Source organism: Exophiala xenobiotica (assembly GCF_000835505.1).
Source record: "Exophiala xenobiotica strain CBS 118157 unplaced genomic scaffold supercont1.6, whole genome shotgun sequence".
NCBI classification, from domain to species: Eukaryota; Fungi; Ascomycota; class Eurotiomycetes; order Chaetothyriales; family Herpotrichiellaceae; genus Exophiala; species Exophiala xenobiotica.
In genome coordinates this window covers 2694353-2710182 of record NW_013562489.1, presented here as the reverse complement: position 1 = coordinate 2710182, position 15830 = coordinate 2694353, and the positions used below count along the sequence as shown (strand labels likewise).

At 51.1% G+C, this 15830-nt stretch overlaps 8 protein-coding genes across 8 annotated transcripts; 5 read left to right on the top strand and 3 right to left on the bottom strand.

Moving 5' to 3' along the window:
- Nucleotides 1–289: 289 nt before the first annotated feature.
- Nucleotides 290–2458, bottom strand: PV05_10290 (uncharacterized protein; the record flags this gene model as incomplete). Its single annotated transcript, XM_013456712.1, has 4 exons — nt 290–1050; nt 1115–1398; nt 1460–2212; nt 2274–2458. 4 exons carry the CDS (start codon nt 2456–2458, stop codon nt 290–292), a joined length of 1983 nt encoding a protein of 660 aa, XP_013312166.1.
- Nucleotides 2459–2826: 368 nt separating this feature from the next.
- PV05_10289 (uncharacterized protein) lies at nt 2827–4886 on the top strand. Its single transcript, XM_013456711.1, has 5 exons — nt 2827–3078; nt 3134–3210; nt 3261–3312; nt 3367–3541; nt 3590–4886. The coding sequence occupies exons 1-5, from the start codon at nt 2872–2874 to the stop codon at nt 4723–4725; spliced, it is 1647 nt and encodes a 548-aa protein (XP_013312165.1). The 5' UTR covers nt 2827–2871; the 3' UTR covers nt 4726–4886.
- Nucleotides 4887–5434: 548 nt separating this feature from the next.
- PV05_10288 (uncharacterized protein) lies at nt 5435–6046 on the bottom strand (the record flags this gene model as incomplete). The annotated part of the gene is made up of 1 exon (XM_013456710.1): nt 5435–6046. One exon carries the CDS (start codon nt 6044–6046, stop codon nt 5435–5437), a length of 612 nt encoding a protein of 203 aa, XP_013312164.1.
- Nucleotides 6047–7594: 1548 nt separating this feature from the next.
- PV05_10287 (uncharacterized protein) lies at nt 7595–8794 on the top strand (the record flags this gene model as incomplete). The annotated part of the gene is made up of 2 exons (XM_013456709.1): nt 7595–8508; nt 8578–8794. 2 exons carry the CDS (start codon nt 7595–7597, stop codon nt 8792–8794), a joined length of 1131 nt encoding a protein of 376 aa, XP_013312163.1.
- Nucleotides 8795–9335: 541 nt separating this feature from the next.
- Nucleotides 9336–10668, top strand: PV05_10286 (uncharacterized protein; the record flags this gene model as incomplete). Its single annotated transcript, XM_013456708.1, has 3 exons — nt 9336–9481; nt 9890–10583; nt 10639–10668. 3 exons carry the CDS (start codon nt 9336–9338, stop codon nt 10666–10668), a joined length of 870 nt encoding a protein of 289 aa, XP_013312162.1.
- Nucleotides 10669–10767: 99 nt separating this feature from the next.
- Nucleotides 10768–11874, top strand: PV05_10285 (uncharacterized protein; the record flags this gene model as incomplete). The annotated part of the gene is made up of 1 exon (XM_013456707.1): nt 10768–11874. One exon carries the CDS (start codon nt 10768–10770, stop codon nt 11872–11874), a length of 1107 nt encoding a protein of 368 aa, XP_013312161.1.
- Nucleotides 11875–12160: 286 nt separating this feature from the next.
- On the top strand, nt 12161–14680 carry PV05_10284 (uncharacterized protein; the record flags this gene model as incomplete). Its single annotated transcript, XM_013456706.1, has 2 exons — nt 12161–12588; nt 12646–14680. 2 exons carry the CDS (start codon nt 12161–12163, stop codon nt 14678–14680), a joined length of 2463 nt encoding a protein of 820 aa, XP_013312160.1.
- A 278-nt stretch (nt 14681–14958) lies between these two features.
- On the bottom strand, nt 14959–15411 carry PV05_10283 (uncharacterized protein; the record flags this gene model as incomplete). Its single annotated transcript, XM_013456705.1, has 3 exons — nt 14959–15004; nt 15057–15200; nt 15266–15411. The coding sequence occupies 3 exons, from the start codon at nt 15409–15411 to the stop codon at nt 14959–14961; spliced, it is 336 nt and encodes a 111-aa protein (XP_013312159.1).
- Nucleotides 15412–15830: the final 419 nt, after the last annotated feature.

Here is a 15830-nt window from a genome sequence, read left to right as displayed (position 1 = left end):
CAGATAATAGTACTGGTACATCTGTGAGAAGTCAATCACCGCGGCTTTTAAAAGCGTCCTGCGGTCGGTCATGGAAGCTATGCTGGAGAGTGCCAGACTGTTGCAATCGGCCGGGATTTCTCAGAGTACAAGCCATAGGATCGTACAGAGTCGACCTTACCAGAGACTAGTAGGGTCATACAAAATTCAGACATCGTAAGTTATACATCGTCACCGCGATAATACCACCCAAACTTCTTGCTATATGACTTGACGGAAGGCCGTATTCCTTCCCCGCCCAAATTGACCCCTACGAGAATGGACCCATGGTGAAAGTCTCCAACATATCATCCCAAGCCATTCGAGTGGGCGAATCCCATGCGAACGCCGGCATGTCAAAGATGCCACTACCTCCGCTGCCATTACCTATACCCTGGCCAGGTGAATACGCACTAAGATCGACCGCCGTACCAGCAGGCTCCTGTGCTCTTCCGTCTGCTGGATGCACAGTCTCCGACCTCTTAGAAGCTCTTTGTTTGTCGTTCATCTGCTGCTCATAGCCTGATATCAGTATCCGCATTGCAGACGCGAAGTTAGACATGGCATCCGGCTTCCCATCGGCGCCAACGTAGTCCTTCGCAACGGCAGTGAACTTTTCCAGGACCTCTTTGGCCAAGTGAAGGAAATCGGCTTCCTTTGCAACACTCAGCGTGCTCCAAGAGGAGCTTTGGAAGTCCCGGATGTCTTCTGATTGATCCGTGCTGCTCGTACCTGTGCTGCCAAACTCGGCAAACACCAACCTGGCGAGAGTGATGAAGACGGAATACAATCTGGGATATACGAAGGCGGTCAAGTAGAATAGATGTTCGTTTCGGAGAGCCAGGAAAGTGTGTATGAACTCTTTGCAACTGTTCAAGGAGCTCCAGAGCATTTTCGACCTCGTAAGTAAAAGGCCACTCGAGTCAGGTCGAGCTTGATGTTCCGAACCGTTTGCCGAAGTCCAGAACTCAGCATGCAAGGCAATTTCATTGGTCATCATACGGAGAAAGTGAAACTCAAGGTCTAGAAGAGCTGCGGTTTGGATCAGCAACTCTCGGGAGTGGTGGCAGTCATATGGATGGAAGAGTAGTCTTACTGTTCTTCTGGAAGTGTGGAGGTACCTCCAGCCGCAGGGCATCGACATCTCGAAGGAAAGCATCCGAAGTCAATGTCAGGATAAATTCTCCTCGCATGTCACCATTGCTTAGGTCGTCAAAGGAGAATGTGTCGGCAATGAGCCGCGATAATCTTTGGCTTCGTACAAGATGCGGAATCAATTCGTCGGTTGCATACTCTTTTACACCCGCTAACGACTGACAGCAGTGGCTCACGTATTTGGTGTAGGGTAAGGCGGTACGGTTTCGGAGAATCGATGCTACTCTTCACAGGTGGTGTCAGCGTTAGTTATCACGTTTTGCTCTTGTGGATAGAGGATACGTACAAGCAAGAAACACAATACGTGCCCAGATAAGCCCGCATTTGCGCGTTGGCAAGCGAAAGGCTCAGGTCTATCTCTGCGATTGGCTTGCACTGGGGCCGATTATCGCTTGGTTGCCGCTTGTTCTTGCTAATGCCCAGGTCGTGGGCAAGCGTGACACATAGTTGTGACATCAATAGTTCTTGATGCTTGTCTGCTTGGTAGAAATGACAGTACCAGGTAGTGTAGACGAGCAGGCCTTGAAGAAGGTCTAGACTCTTCTCAGCCCCCAAGAGAATTCGATGTAAGGCTTGCTCGCGGACATCTTCCCCAAGTTGATGTTGCAAGGAGGGGTCGTCGAATAGCATCGTAGCTACTACAACGAGAAAGAGGAAAGGGCTCTCTTGTCGAACCGAATCCAGTGACGCTCCGGCAGGGATAACGACAAAGGGGAATTGTTCAGTAGCATTGTCGCGAAATCGATCCAACAGGGTTTGTGCCATTTCTTTAGTCACCACACCACGATCGATGATATCTGCAGTGTGTCTTCTACTGTTGCTGGCTCTCGTTGGAGAGACCCGGGACGACTGGCTAACCACCAGCTCTGCACTGCTTGGAGTGCCCGTTGAGGTAGGCCATTGTAACGTATCGGAGGTTGCAAAACTGCTGGAATCAGAATTATACAAACCTATGGACATTACATTCGGTGGCTGGCGAGGCGAATAGCGTTGTCGTGCCGCCAATTCTCTCACTTGGCGCTCGAGCACCTGCAGACGCCTGGCGCGTCTCAGTAACCTCTCCCTAATATCATCAAAAGCGACAATGCAAGACAACTTACGAGTTTGACTGCGGTTTTCTACGCCTAGTTGCAAGACTGGCATAGTGACACTCTTTGCCTAGTCTGTGGCACCGTTCACACTCGTCAGGCGAGAAAGGGGTGCACTTGGCTTTGCCCACAGTACAATTGGTGCAGGCCCTTCTTCTCACGCCAGGGTCCGACGGCGGCTCCGTTCGTTGCGACATGATGGCTTCGATGACAGAAATCAGAAAGGCGAGAGAGGAGGTCGAACTCCAAATAGAGACGGCGTCGATGGATTTTCCGCTGCCGGTCTCATGGATTTTCCGTTGCCGACGGAAGCTCCGTTCATCCCGTTCAACCACGCGATATCCACTTCTATAGGAACAACCAACACGCATTTCTCAGCTTGAACAAAATAATCTCGCACCGAAGCTGTGATGACAAATGGCTCCTTACAAATATAGTGACTCACTATTGAGTCGTCACGACACTCGTTATGCGACGCTAACCCCTCCTTATTCTCCTGCTCCGGCTCCTATAAGAAGTCAATGTTTTGTACGGTTTGACTTTTCTCCCAGCATCGTGTTTGCGTGAAATCATATTCATCCAGTACTAGTTCCTGCTTGTTCGAAACAGCATGTCATTGTCCCAGGGAACAGAGCTCAAATCGCCAGCTGAAGGGACACCGAGTCCTGGAGATGCCACACTCACCAAGAACGAGGATGGCTCTGTCGAGTCCAATGGAAAAGAATACTACATGTCGGGACCGAAGCTTGGTCTTCTCATTGCTGGTCTGTGTCTGGCACTCTTCCTCCTGGGCCTCGATACCTCCATAGTGTCCACCGTGAGCAAATGCAGTCCAAGTCTCATCCATTGGTCAGGACTTACTTCTCTCACAGGCAATCCCAAGGATCACCAAGACTTTCAACTCGACAACAGACATTGGCTGGTATGGAAGTGCCTACTTTCTGTCGCTGTAAGTGGTCAATCCATACCGAATATTGCAAATGTCTAACGGCTCTGCAGTTGCGCACTCCTACCTTTGGGGGGCAAGCTCTACTCCGAGTTTTCTCTCAAGGTATGAAGTCGTCCATTGATATTCATAACCCATGGGCTGACATATAGGCTACAGTGGACATTCCTTGGATTCTTTGCGGTTTTCGAACTGGGCAGCCTCATTTGCGCCGTTGCGACCAGCTCCAACATGCTCATCGTGGCTCGAGCAGTAGCAGGTGCAGGAGGATCTGGCATCGTATCTGGAATCATGACCATCATAGCCCACACCATTCCTCTTAAACAGCGTGCTGGTTGGTTCACCGACCTTGTTGACAATATTCCGTACTGATGTCGTATAGGCTACATGGCTGTGGGAGGTGCAACCATGGGAATTTCAACCATAAGTGGCCCTTTGATCGGTGGCGCACTTACGCAAAGAGTGTCTTGGAGGTGGTGTTTCTACATCAATCTTCCTCTCGGAGCCGTCACCGCAATTGCCCTTGTCACCTTCTTTCATCCTCCCGTTCGGCCGAACAAACAACGGCCGCTGATAGAAAGAGCAAAGAAGCTTGACATCGTTGGCGCTTTCTTATTCCTCCCCGCAATAATCATGGTACTGCTCGCGTTGCAGTGGGGTGGAAATGAATACCCCTGGAAGTCCGCAACAATCATTGGTCTATTTTGCGGCTTCGGAGGCATGCTTTTGGTCTTCATCACATGGCAGCTGCATCGGGACGCCGGCGCCATGATTCCCCTGGGGCTTCTGGGCAGGAGAACCATCATCTCCAGCAGTTTGACCTCCATGTGCGTTTTCGGATCATTATTCGTCGTCATCTACTACATCCCCGAGTGGTTCCAAGTCATCAAAGGCGCGTCGCCCGTCAAGAGCGGTGTGATGAACATTGCCCTCTTCGTGCCGCAAATCATTGGGTCCATCACTGCAGGCACGATGATCACCAAAATAGGTTACTGCAACCCTTGGATTCTAGCTGGCTGCGTCTTCACATCGATCGGAGCCGGTTTATTTTCCACTTTCAAGGTGCACAGCGGCCACGCGGTCTGGATCGGATTTCAAGTTCTCAGTGGTCTCGGCTACGGCTTCAGCATGGAGACGCCGTTGACCGCGGCCCAAACCGTGCTGACAACTGAAGAAGCGGGCGTTGGCATCTCCCTGGTCACTTTCTTTCAATTTTTCGGATCCTCAGTCTTTCTTGCCATTGCGCAGACCGTCTTCACCAACACGCTTGTGAGCGAACTTACTAAAAACGTGCCTCAGGTCGACGCTTCAACCTTGTTGCGACTGGGTACATCTGCCGTTCGAGGTTTTGTTACGAAGGAAGAGCTTCCTGCCGTTCTGGCTGCATATAACAAGGCTATAACAAGCACGTTCTATGTTGCGGCTGGAGCTTCGGCTTGTGGCTTCTTTGCGGCTTTGTTGTCAGAATGGAGAAGTGTGAAAGGGAAGGATACGGCAAAGCAGACTGTGAAAGTCTGACGGAGCATACTTTCGGCATAATTAAACAGGTGCAAACTTGAAAATATAGGGCGTATCTAGCCGTAAGGTCAAAAGAGATAGGACCTGGTCCTCAGCCGCAACCGTGAGCTGTTGAGAATTGGTGGACAAATTGCCGATTATAGGAACATTCCGAGTCAGAGGTCGTTCTGATGAGCCGCCGGATATCATTTTAGGATATTACGGCGCTACATCAATTTTTCTTAACGAATAATGCGGGAGAGGATATAAGTTAATTACCTCGAGAGCCGGTTGGCGCTTGGTGGATCGGATGGATAATACAATCAACATTCAACAGAAAATCTAGGTATCTACTCCCTTTACTGTAAAGCATCAAAAAGAGCAAGACAACCCTCACGATCCGCATGTAGGCAGACTTGATTGACTGGAAGGAAAAGACTCCATGAAACAGCCCCGTTGTAGTTCACCAAACCGATCCGCGCGCACCAGAGCTCGACCACACCTCGTTAATCGCCATTTCTAGATTGTTTTCGCTCACCATCCCTGAATCACCACAGTCCATGCCCCTCATCAATGTCAAACCTGGTCTCCGATACTTGAGAAAGAGTCCAGCACTCAACGCCGCACCTGCCATCCCGTCCGTTGGGGCCTTTAATTCTCAAATTCAGCCCATTAGCCAGCGTATGTTTGAAGCCCTAGTATTTGTGATTTTCCTTGCATGCGTATTCTCTCACTCCTGAGCCGCCTTGTTTGCGGCTAGGTCCATTGCGGCTTTGAGATACGCAATCTCGGTCTTCTTGTGCACGAACCGCGGTGGAATTCCGTCCCTGAGCCGCATGATACTCGCCATTGACTCGAGAGGAACAGCCAGCTGATTAACATCGTCCCATGTAGCTTCGCTACCTGCCAGTGCATTCAACCTCTCACGTTCGGCCCTCAGAAGTGGCACTTGTCGTAGGAGCAGTGCAAGTGCGGCTTGCATCTTCTTGATCTGCGCGGCGGTCTTTATGTCTTGTGGTATGTGTAGCTGGATTCTGACAGAGGGTGATGCTTTCATGGCCAATCGTCCAAATTCTTGTAGACTTTCAATCAGTACATCCATCAGCCACCGGACCTCGAGAGACGTAAAAGCCGCGCGGCTGACAAAGATTCTGCGCCGTACAAGCTCTGGGATCGGGCTGAGGGGTGCTGGCGCAATGACTCCACGAATATCCCGGATATTTATTGGGCGCGGAACAACGCGTGGAGAGTCGACGGGCTGGTGCTGCAGATATCGTCTCAGAGAAAAGCTGCGTGAAATGACTTCAGTGCCGAATGACAGTTCTGGGTTGGATGACGCCATGATGGTGTGTTTTCTCCGGCTTCTCAGTCGCCAGATTGGACGGGAGAAACGATTGCTTTCATGTCTTCAGAGAGGGAGAACCTCGCTATTAAGATAATCTTCTCGGCAGTGGTCAACGGCAAGAATGTTGGAAGCATGATAATGTCAAGTGACACCCACATCAAGGCAGTCGATCTGTCTCCAAGGCAATGTAGCACGGCAGTGAAGGTGAAGCGGATTGAGGTAAGTATTGTGAGAGGGCATAACAAGCAGGTGTCAGAGCAGCGAACTTACCGGTGAAAGTAGCTTGTTAGGGGAAAGAAATACCTGTGGAGAGTTTCGTCGCATTTGAGACTGAAGCAGTTGTTCGCAACCAACACGCTTCAGATTCAAGATATGAGCAACTTGCCGCGATTTCCTCACATTTCGTGACTGTCTCGCAAAAAAGCCCCAGGGTGTCGTGTCCATGAAGACTTTGAGAGAAAGAGTTCAATCGACCACGAAAGACGAAGTCCCTCGCTCCTTACGGGAAGGACTTTTCATCACTTTGTCCTTGATAACTTGGCCTTCCCAATGGCCTCAATTTGATCAAAATGTTGGCACAGACCCATAGTCAACAGCAAGATGACTATCCACAGTAGTACCGACGTGTTTACCGCTTCTGTTGCTCTCAACAAGCCTTTCGACGAAGACGGGAAATAATATTGGAAGGAGAAATTGAAATTTGGAATTTTTTAAATATTGAGACTTGGCCTGTTGTCGGTGGATGAAAACCAAAGAACTGTCCCGATTAGGCAATTAGGATTACCGCATATGGCAACATGACATCACGCCAAGAAAGTGCTTGGATTGGTGCGGAAAATACTTGCGGTGCTTGGCCAAAACTTCGACTTCAGCTCGTGTTCAGCTTTACGAAGGAATCCTCGAGTCACTTGGTACCAAGGATATAACCTTTCCGGCTGACTGGCTGCATGTTGACTGCTACGATGCTCGTCTCTTAACAGGTCTTCAGGGCCATTGAGCATGACACGAGTCGCTCTACAATGACTACGGTGTCTAGAGAACCACTCACAACATAGGTCAAGACCATGCACTTAGCTTCAAACGTGCTGTGGCAGTCCAGCTGCAGCGTTGACCGCAATGTGTATCAGCGTGAATATTGCAGCTTGGTTGCATGACGACTAGTATCTAGTGATCCAGCTCTCGATGATTGTCCGCGAGTCTACTAAGAGTGCCATGAACGTACCATGCTGTGAAGTCCTCTGGCTTCAGCCTTGTTGTGACTTCGGTCAATGAGGGATATGTTCATGGATTTTGGATCAGAGGTCAAGACATCCACGCGATACTCGAGTCCTTGCCTGCGTCGGTGCGACATCTTGAGCTTGACACGGAATGTGCTTGGGATAGTCAAGATCCGACCGTGAATCAAGTCACCTGTGTCCTTCAATAGCGAAGCTTCTACCTTCTCTCCAGAACATTCGTCTACGGCTGAAGCGCTTGTGTGAGCGTATGATCCCCGACTCACCGGATGCCATCAACACCACAACTGACGTCAGAGGAGATGGCACCATGGTCGTGAACACCATAGGCTCAGTTACCCGGTATCGAGACATTCACTGCCCTGTGCCGTTTGAGGGTGGAAACGAATGGGGGGAACATGTGCAAACCGACGACACCGAACAGCTCCTCAAGCATTTGATACCCGCAATTCAGACAGGTATGGCCAGCCAGGGGCTTGATCGGAATTTCCTGCAATGTACCATCATCAGCGAGTCACGCGGGTTTGGCGTCAAGAAGGCCCATCGGTCCATCGAATACGACACTGTTTTTGAAACCGTGCTGTATCCTGTGCCCGAACAAGTCAAGCACCCTAAACACATTCATCTCAGCCAACAGGGCGCAAGATGGTACGGTGCGGGTTGGACTGCTATACGGTACCTGGGCAAAAACGGGCAAGAGACGGAACTTTTTGGACTCGACGACAACCCGGCGATGCACGTCGAAGGCCATTTCTGGCTCACAACAACAGAAGGGAATAGATTGCCGGCGAACTACTTCAGACAAGAGTGCAGATTCGGAGGTGTGGGCGTCAGCAACCCTTATGTCCTGACCTTCGATGAGCTTCCTGAGGAAGTTAAAGCGTCCGTCAAAGCTAATTACGTTCTCTGGAAACTGGAAGATGAAGCCGGCAGGAGCTTGCTGCATGCTTCCGCGTTAGATGACCTGACCGGTCTTGAATTTCTTAAGCGGGAGGCGTCGGTTTGGGAGAAAAAGCACGCTGAGAGAAAGGTGGCTCGACAACAGGGGCAGGTCTTGGAGTATGACGAATATCTCGACCATTCAAGCGACTCCGACATGTACAATTACGCTGATAATCCAGATGAGAGCGACAGTGAGAGTGACGATGATGAGGAAGACACCAGCGGCACGGTGTTGTATGGCAACTTTACGCATTCCTCACGAAATTGGGTAATGAACCGGGAGTAGGAACTGCTTGCAGAATGTCGGAACTTAAACGGCAAATATCGACCTTCAAAACTGGCGTTGGATAGCTGCCTGGCGAATGACAACGGACATTTCGTCTGGCGCAAGGGCGGGAATTTCAGCACATCTGCAGGCATGATCCAGGCCACCACCCGAAGCGGTTGGCTCGAGGATGAATTGCAGAACGCGAGGGGGAACTGGACTTACCGCCATATTCCTCTGGACGAACGAATTTCAAACCAGGATGGCAAGCTGGTATTCTTGGACCCGGAGGATGACGAGTGAAGGTCGGATATCGATGCTGGCGGAACGCTGATGCGCAGTTGTCAGTGGCGATTCGATTTGATGCAAAGCAACTTCAACGCACATATTCATGTGAGCTTGTACCATAGTATGATTCACCAAGAACCGATGCACAGTTGATTGGTGCTGGAGCAGCCTTCCGCTGCAAATTGATCCAACTTGTTCCATGTCTTTACGATTTTAGTGAAGAATCGACTGCCATACTCGTGCATCATCAGTCAATCTTGCTTCAGATTTCTTTGTCTCGTGCCGCTTGGACGCCAGCCAGTGACTCTTTATGATTTTGCTTCGTGTGTTTCACACTGGATAGCTTCACACAGCTATGCAATTCAAGCGGATTGGCATGAAACCGGACAAGGCTGAGTACCAGCAGATTTCAAGGCAACGAGGCTGAAATCACGTGTGGCTCTAGCCTCACTCACTAAGATCAACTAAGTTAGTTCGCCAAGTTTTTCAGGGGGCCTCGATGCCGCTCAGCCGCTGTCACCTTTGATTCTTCCTGTTGATTCATGTTGTACAGAGTATGGGCCAACATCTGCCACCTGGCGAGGCTGGCTATCTCTTGCTTTATCGATTTCCTCAGGCATACCGACGTGACAGACGACGCATGGAGCAATTTCGCCTCACGTCGAGAGCGCTATTGGGACCCTTCCTCCAAATGTCCGAAGTGTAAGTGTGTTGCCCTAAAATGCGGTAAGCCTGGCACCCGGTGTTTTACAGTACATTGCCCCAGCTCGCAAGTAATTGTCCCCGTTGCTTGCGCTATTGGGGTCACCTGTTTGATCTGCGCTTCTTCCTATTGAAGACCATCAGATATAATGGAGTGAATTCCACATGTGTACGGGTATTTGGCCGCGCTGCTGGAAACCATATGATGTGGCTGCCTGTAGTGGTGTGCACGGACAGCACCTAGGTACAAAAGGTACTCCAAGTGACCATGCACCGGCGTTGGGCGCTGCTCGAAATTCAGTCCCAGGAAATTGCGAGTATGGCCAGATCCTGTAAAAGATAAGCCTTGTACCCGTCACGAAGAGAACAAAAGGGCGCGGTAACTCTTCCACTTACTAACTGTGTTAGGGGCGACGAAGCGGTCGCCGACTACGACGCAGCACTAGAACATTTTCTCGAGCTGTGCGCACAGGCAAGTCCTGCACAGTGTCTCATCGCGCATGACGGGCTGACCGGCGAAGAACTCCTTGAGGAACAATGGTCCTTCTATCAGGACTTGGTGGCTGGAAAGTTCACGGCAAGCGATGCCCAAGGTAACAAAATCGACTTCAGCGACTTTCAAGGCATCATGCAGCAAGTCATCTTCCAAGGGCCACGCCTGTGGGCCAAGTGGACCAACAAGTGGGCATATGTGTACAACAATCGCACGGCCGTACCCGCTACTCAACGTCGCGCAACACCACCGTTTGATCCCACGACCGCCGGCCCAATCGCCGACACCGAGTCTCAGATCCTCACTGCAATTACCTGTGGCGATGCTGATCGCTTCTCCGATGTCAGTGGAGCCAAGTTCAAAGAGTGGCAAGCTATCTACAACAATAGGAGCCAGTATGGCGGAGAGACGATGAGCCCCATTCTCTTTGCTTGTTCCACTTGGCTGGTTGATGCCAAGGAAAAAGCACCCAGCTTCGAAGGCGTCGTCACCAAGACGCCTGTTCTTTTCGTGGAAGGCTTATACGATCCCGTCACTCTGTCGGAATCTGCTCGCAATTCCAGTGCCGGTTTTGTTGGTAGCGGTATCCAATGGCACACTGGTATTGGGGTAAGATACACGTCTGCACGTAAGTTTCGAACTTTGCTGACTTCGCCTTTCTTAGCATTGTTCCACCCGCGATCCCTCCAAATAAGTCTACCAAACCATCAAAGCATATCTCGACACCGGAGTGATTCCAGATATTAGTACGATCGCTAATCCCGATAAACCTGCATTCTCTGCTCTCGCCTCAATGAAACTCAGAAGGACAACTCCGGAGGACGAGGAGTACGAGGATGCAGTGGCCGCCCTTGCAGCTCTCGCGAACAGGGAGCCATTGCTTGACTTCCAGTATCCTGAAGCTCTCCGACATGCTCAGCGTGATGTTTACGGGCTACTTCGCCGAGATGCTTCCGAGTCCAATTCAGCATTCAGTACGGCCACCACAATGTCGTCTTCGTTGACCGCTCTGACTACAGCATCAACAATGACAACTACATTCTCTGCGACATGGGAATCCTCGAGCTCATCACCCTCAACCTGGACAACTACATCTGCGACAAGCAGCTGGACGATACCATCTTGGTGTACGCCAGTCCTCCCAGTCTCGACTGGCACCACATCTGAACCTTGGACTATGACTACAACAGTGGCCTCGACGAAGGATTCCGTCAATACCCGCCAATCATGGCTCGACTGGACCACTACTACGATGTTGACAGGGAACGATGCAAAGACGACTGCCTCTGGAGCTAATCCTGCATGGCATGACAGTACTGCTACCAGCACGACAAAAAGGAAGAATAATCCCAGTTCAACCAATCAAGCTGACTCGACCTGGGCAGATTGGTCGGCTTCCAAGGCCAAAGGCTCTGCCGACCCTACCTGGAGTGATTGGGCGGTTTCGACCACGACGAAAACGCCAGCGGATCCAACATGGTCTGACTGGGCTGCAACAGTCACCGAGCCTACCTCGTCCGGCTGGGACCCTTTGAAGACGACTGCAACCGATCACACATGGTCAGCCTCGACCTCTGTCAAACCGAAGACCAACTCGGGCGATATTGTCTCGTCAGATGACGATATGGTCACGACGAGTGCCGCAAACCCATCCTGGACGGACCAGAATGATCCAGGCGTAAGCACCGGATCGTGGGAACAAACGACGACCGCCGCTGCCCAAACAAACACGGTTACCATCAGCTTAACACCTGTGAAGCCATCGACAAGCAGCCCGACCACCAGCGCCGACCCCGTGAACCCCTGGCAGACCTACACTGGTGCCGCCAGGCAAAATTCTGCATCTGTGGTGAGCATTGTAGCAGCAATCATTGTGTTGGCAAGCTTTCTGGAGTTCTGAGCGGGAGACAAGCTAGCATTCTTTGATGGTTTTCTGCAACAGCTCTGCAACGCAAGCGGTCCTTGTTGCGATTCTGAAACACGCCAATTTGGCCCCAACTTTTGGGGGCGACACGCACCCCTCTTGTGCCTCACCAGCCGCTGAAGCCGTGCCACAGCACAGCACTTTTGCCTAGATAGCACGGACGTCTCATGCCTTCAACTTTAGGACAGCGATTCAAGCATATCTGCGTTCGCTGCTGCCGTTGCTGCCAGCCGCCTATGACACCTTGTGCGCGCCGCTCAACATGCTGCCTAAAGGCTGGCAAGGCAGCGCTTCACTCTTCTGCATCTTCTGCACCCTTGTATTTGCCGTCAACCTAGGCGTTCTGATCTGGGCGGTCCAGCACAGTCGTCAGAATGGCAACGCTGATGATGATGACGGCGCAATCATTCTACGTGAAGGCAGTGATGATAGCGCATGCACCGAGATCCAGACATTGAATAGATGGGCACATTTGGTCATCAACTTGCTCAGTACTGTGCTGTTGAGTGGCAGCAATTACTGTATGCAGTGTCTTTCGGCCCCTACAAGATCCGACATTGATCGGTCGCACGCTCGAGCGAGATGGCTGGATATCGGTGTCCCAAGCATTCACAACTTGCAGCATATCCCACGAAAAAGGCTGATACTATGGCTGATATTGGGAATATCCTCTCTTCCATTGCATCTTTTGTAAGAACATCGTCCCACAATCATGTGCATTCCACAAGCTAATCAAGTTCGCATCAGGTACAATTCTGCTCTTTTCACGTCGACATCGTCAAACAACTATGTCGCCTTCGGAGTCGATTCCGAATTTCCAACCATCCAAAACACTTCGAGCTCCAATTATGCAGACATCAGCTATCTGCTCCGCAGTGGTATCGTGACCAGCAGATTGGATGTTCCCATCAATGACATGGCGAAACTCGCAGATCGTCTGCGCCAAGATGCAAATGAAGGACGGCTAGTCAACCTGACTAAAGACGAGTGCATCAGAGCATACACCCGAACTTTCCAGTCTACTTATCGTAATGTCCTTCTCGTCTCAGACCCAGACGTGAATCGAAATATAACCGATCCTTACCTTTACTACAGCGGCCTTACCATCGACAACAATGCGACCGATTTGGTGACCTACGTACTCGCTAGATTCTACTCCGACTATACTTGTGGACAATCCCAAGCCTTTTCGTGGACTTGTGGTATGAATGGTACCGTGCAAACAGGATACCTGGACCAGTGCGATAGATCGTGTGACGAACCACAGATCCTGCGGCAAACCGAAGCCAATTCGACGTGGGCGCCTTTGGGGCCGAAAGTCCATTACTGCCTCGCCGAGGCGACCCAGGAGAAGTGTAAGCTGCAGTTCAGTGCCGATATAGCAATCGCTGTGGTGGTGCTCAACTTTGTCAAGTTGACCATGATGTTGCTGACGGTCTTTGTCGCTTTCGACACCCGAAACGACCCACCTCTTCTCACGGCCGGCGACGCTGTGGCGAGCTTTCTGGAAAAGCCTGACCATTCCGCCAAGGCGGTCGGTCTGGTATCCGGATCCGAGATTAGAAGTACCCATTCTGATTCATCTGAGTACACAAAAATCCGCCAACCTACCAGATACGACGCCCGACGCCGTCGGTGGGCAAAAGCTGTCAGTACCCGACGCTGGCTGGTTTGTCTGCTGCTGTACATCGCTGGCCTGGCCACGGCAGCGGGATATCCCGGCACAGGACTGAACTCGATGCTGGGGTCCAAGTCCCTGTCTTCATTGTGGGCCGTCGGGTTTGGTACCGTCAGCGGTCGGACACTCGTGCAGAATTCAGCCGTAGCTTCTGGAAAGGCTGGAGGTGCGACAGCACTAATCCGCAACGCGCTCACGGCAAACATTGCGCAGCTGATTCTCTCGCTGCTGTATTTCACCTACAACGGGCTGTTCACGTGCATGCTGCTGGCCAGCGAGTGGGACTCGTACGCAGTCGAGCGCAAAGGACTGAGGATATCTTCGTCGCAACCACGGGGCGCTCAACGATCCGGGTATTTCCTGCAGCTCCCGTACCGTTTCAGCTTGCCGCTGGTCATCTTCAGTCTTCTGTTCCATTGGCTTGTTTCGCAAAGCATCTTCGTTGTCAATATCACAATGATTGATTATACCGGACAATCATTCCCGGGCGGTTCTAATAACATCGGTCACCTTCTAACCTTGGGCTATTCGCCCATCGCGATTATCTTCTCCATTGCTTTGGGCGGCTGTCTCATACTCGGCCTCATAAGCTTTGGGTTGATGCCGTTCGAGACGGGCATGCCTATTGCGGGCAGTTGTAGCATCTCCATCTCGGCCGCTTGCCATGCAGACAGTAGCTGCGTGAAGGGTGATTCGGAAAGCATTGCCCAGAAGAAGTTGAAATGGGGCGAAATCCCGGGATACTGGACTAGTCCTGGTGCAGCAGAGACGCGGGCGATTTTGACTGAAGTCTTGACGTCAACTGCAAACAAGGAGCAAGCGACCTCTCTGGTTCTTGGTGAACTGGGAGATTTGTCCGACATGCCTCTTGCTGCCAGGTTACTTGCGGAACGCGGCGGTCGACAAATTTCACGGGATCTTGCGGCGTCCGAAGTTGCTTCACTTCTTTCCTCGACGAATGCCCAAACAAGAACAAGCCTGGACGGAAATGAACATACAGCAAGAGATACCTCAACACTACAGGAAGAATCGCTTTTGGTGGGCCATTGTGCATTTTCTGCCGGGCCAGTGTCGATGCCTACTGAGGGTCGCTTTTATGCCTGACGACGTCAAATCTAGCAAAGGCACTGGACAAAAGGGAAAGAGCTACCTCCGCCCAGGACTTGGAGCACGTAAGGATCGATCAGCAAAAATTTCGGCATGTCGAAGTCCAAACACACCATTACGTTACCCATTTCATCATCCAGAGTCTGCAACTTGATAACCTGGTTGCTTTGAATCTACGAATAGCCCAACCTCGTCATCTATGTCTCGTTATGCTTGCGCTCAAAAATTACAACCGCGACACATTCATCTTCCGATGTCCAAATTCTCCTGGCACTTCAAGAAGCTTCATCAGGATTGACTGCATCCTTTACTTGCTGGACCCTATTCAGGATATCAGTGTGTCATGTTATGAGTCCGCAAAGTTTGTACTCACACCGACCGTTTCCGCCCTGGGTCGGCGATGATGCCTTGGTCAATCTTACGGTCCACCTCTTCTCTGTGTCTTTGTGAAGCCGGCTTCGAGTGATCTGGGGCATGCGTATCACCGTCAACCCGTAAGTTTGGGTGGTTGCTCAGTCTGGAAAGCAACTCAGCATGGGTGGACATAGGAGGATGAAGGAGCGAATCTTTGCTTATGCTTACCGTCTAGCATTCTCCGTGCGCTCCGTCATGATCTCTTTACCAGATTGCACGTGATCTCTTACGCCTCCGGGATCTAGCTCACCATTCTCCTGGCGACCGGCTTCGGATACCTTGCGATCCTTGACGGAATTGGTGAGGTGATACATGGTGCGAGAACCAAGAAATTGTGTTGGCACTGCTGGTTTTTTGGTGTGTTTGGTAGTAGTGCTGAAATCAGGAGTGTAGAAGACTACAGTGGTTGCAGGGCCCGGCAGGAATCTCGGAAAATGTCCAGGATGAGTTACTCGGTAACTGTCAAAATAAGATTCGGGTATCTGGCCAAGGCTCGAGACAAGCTCATGGCTAAAGAGGTTGGTCGCTTCTTATATGAAGCTTAGTTTTTGTACGCGTACCATTAGCCTGTCCGAAAGAAGTAGGTAGGTATGATTACATCAGGACCATCATGAAGGTCAGAGTAGGGTCGCCACGCCACAAAATCATGCAGCCATTCGAACAAGGAAAACGTCATGAAAGAGTCGCAAGACTCAGTCGGCCAAACCCACGTGGCGTAACAAATGGCGTCGTA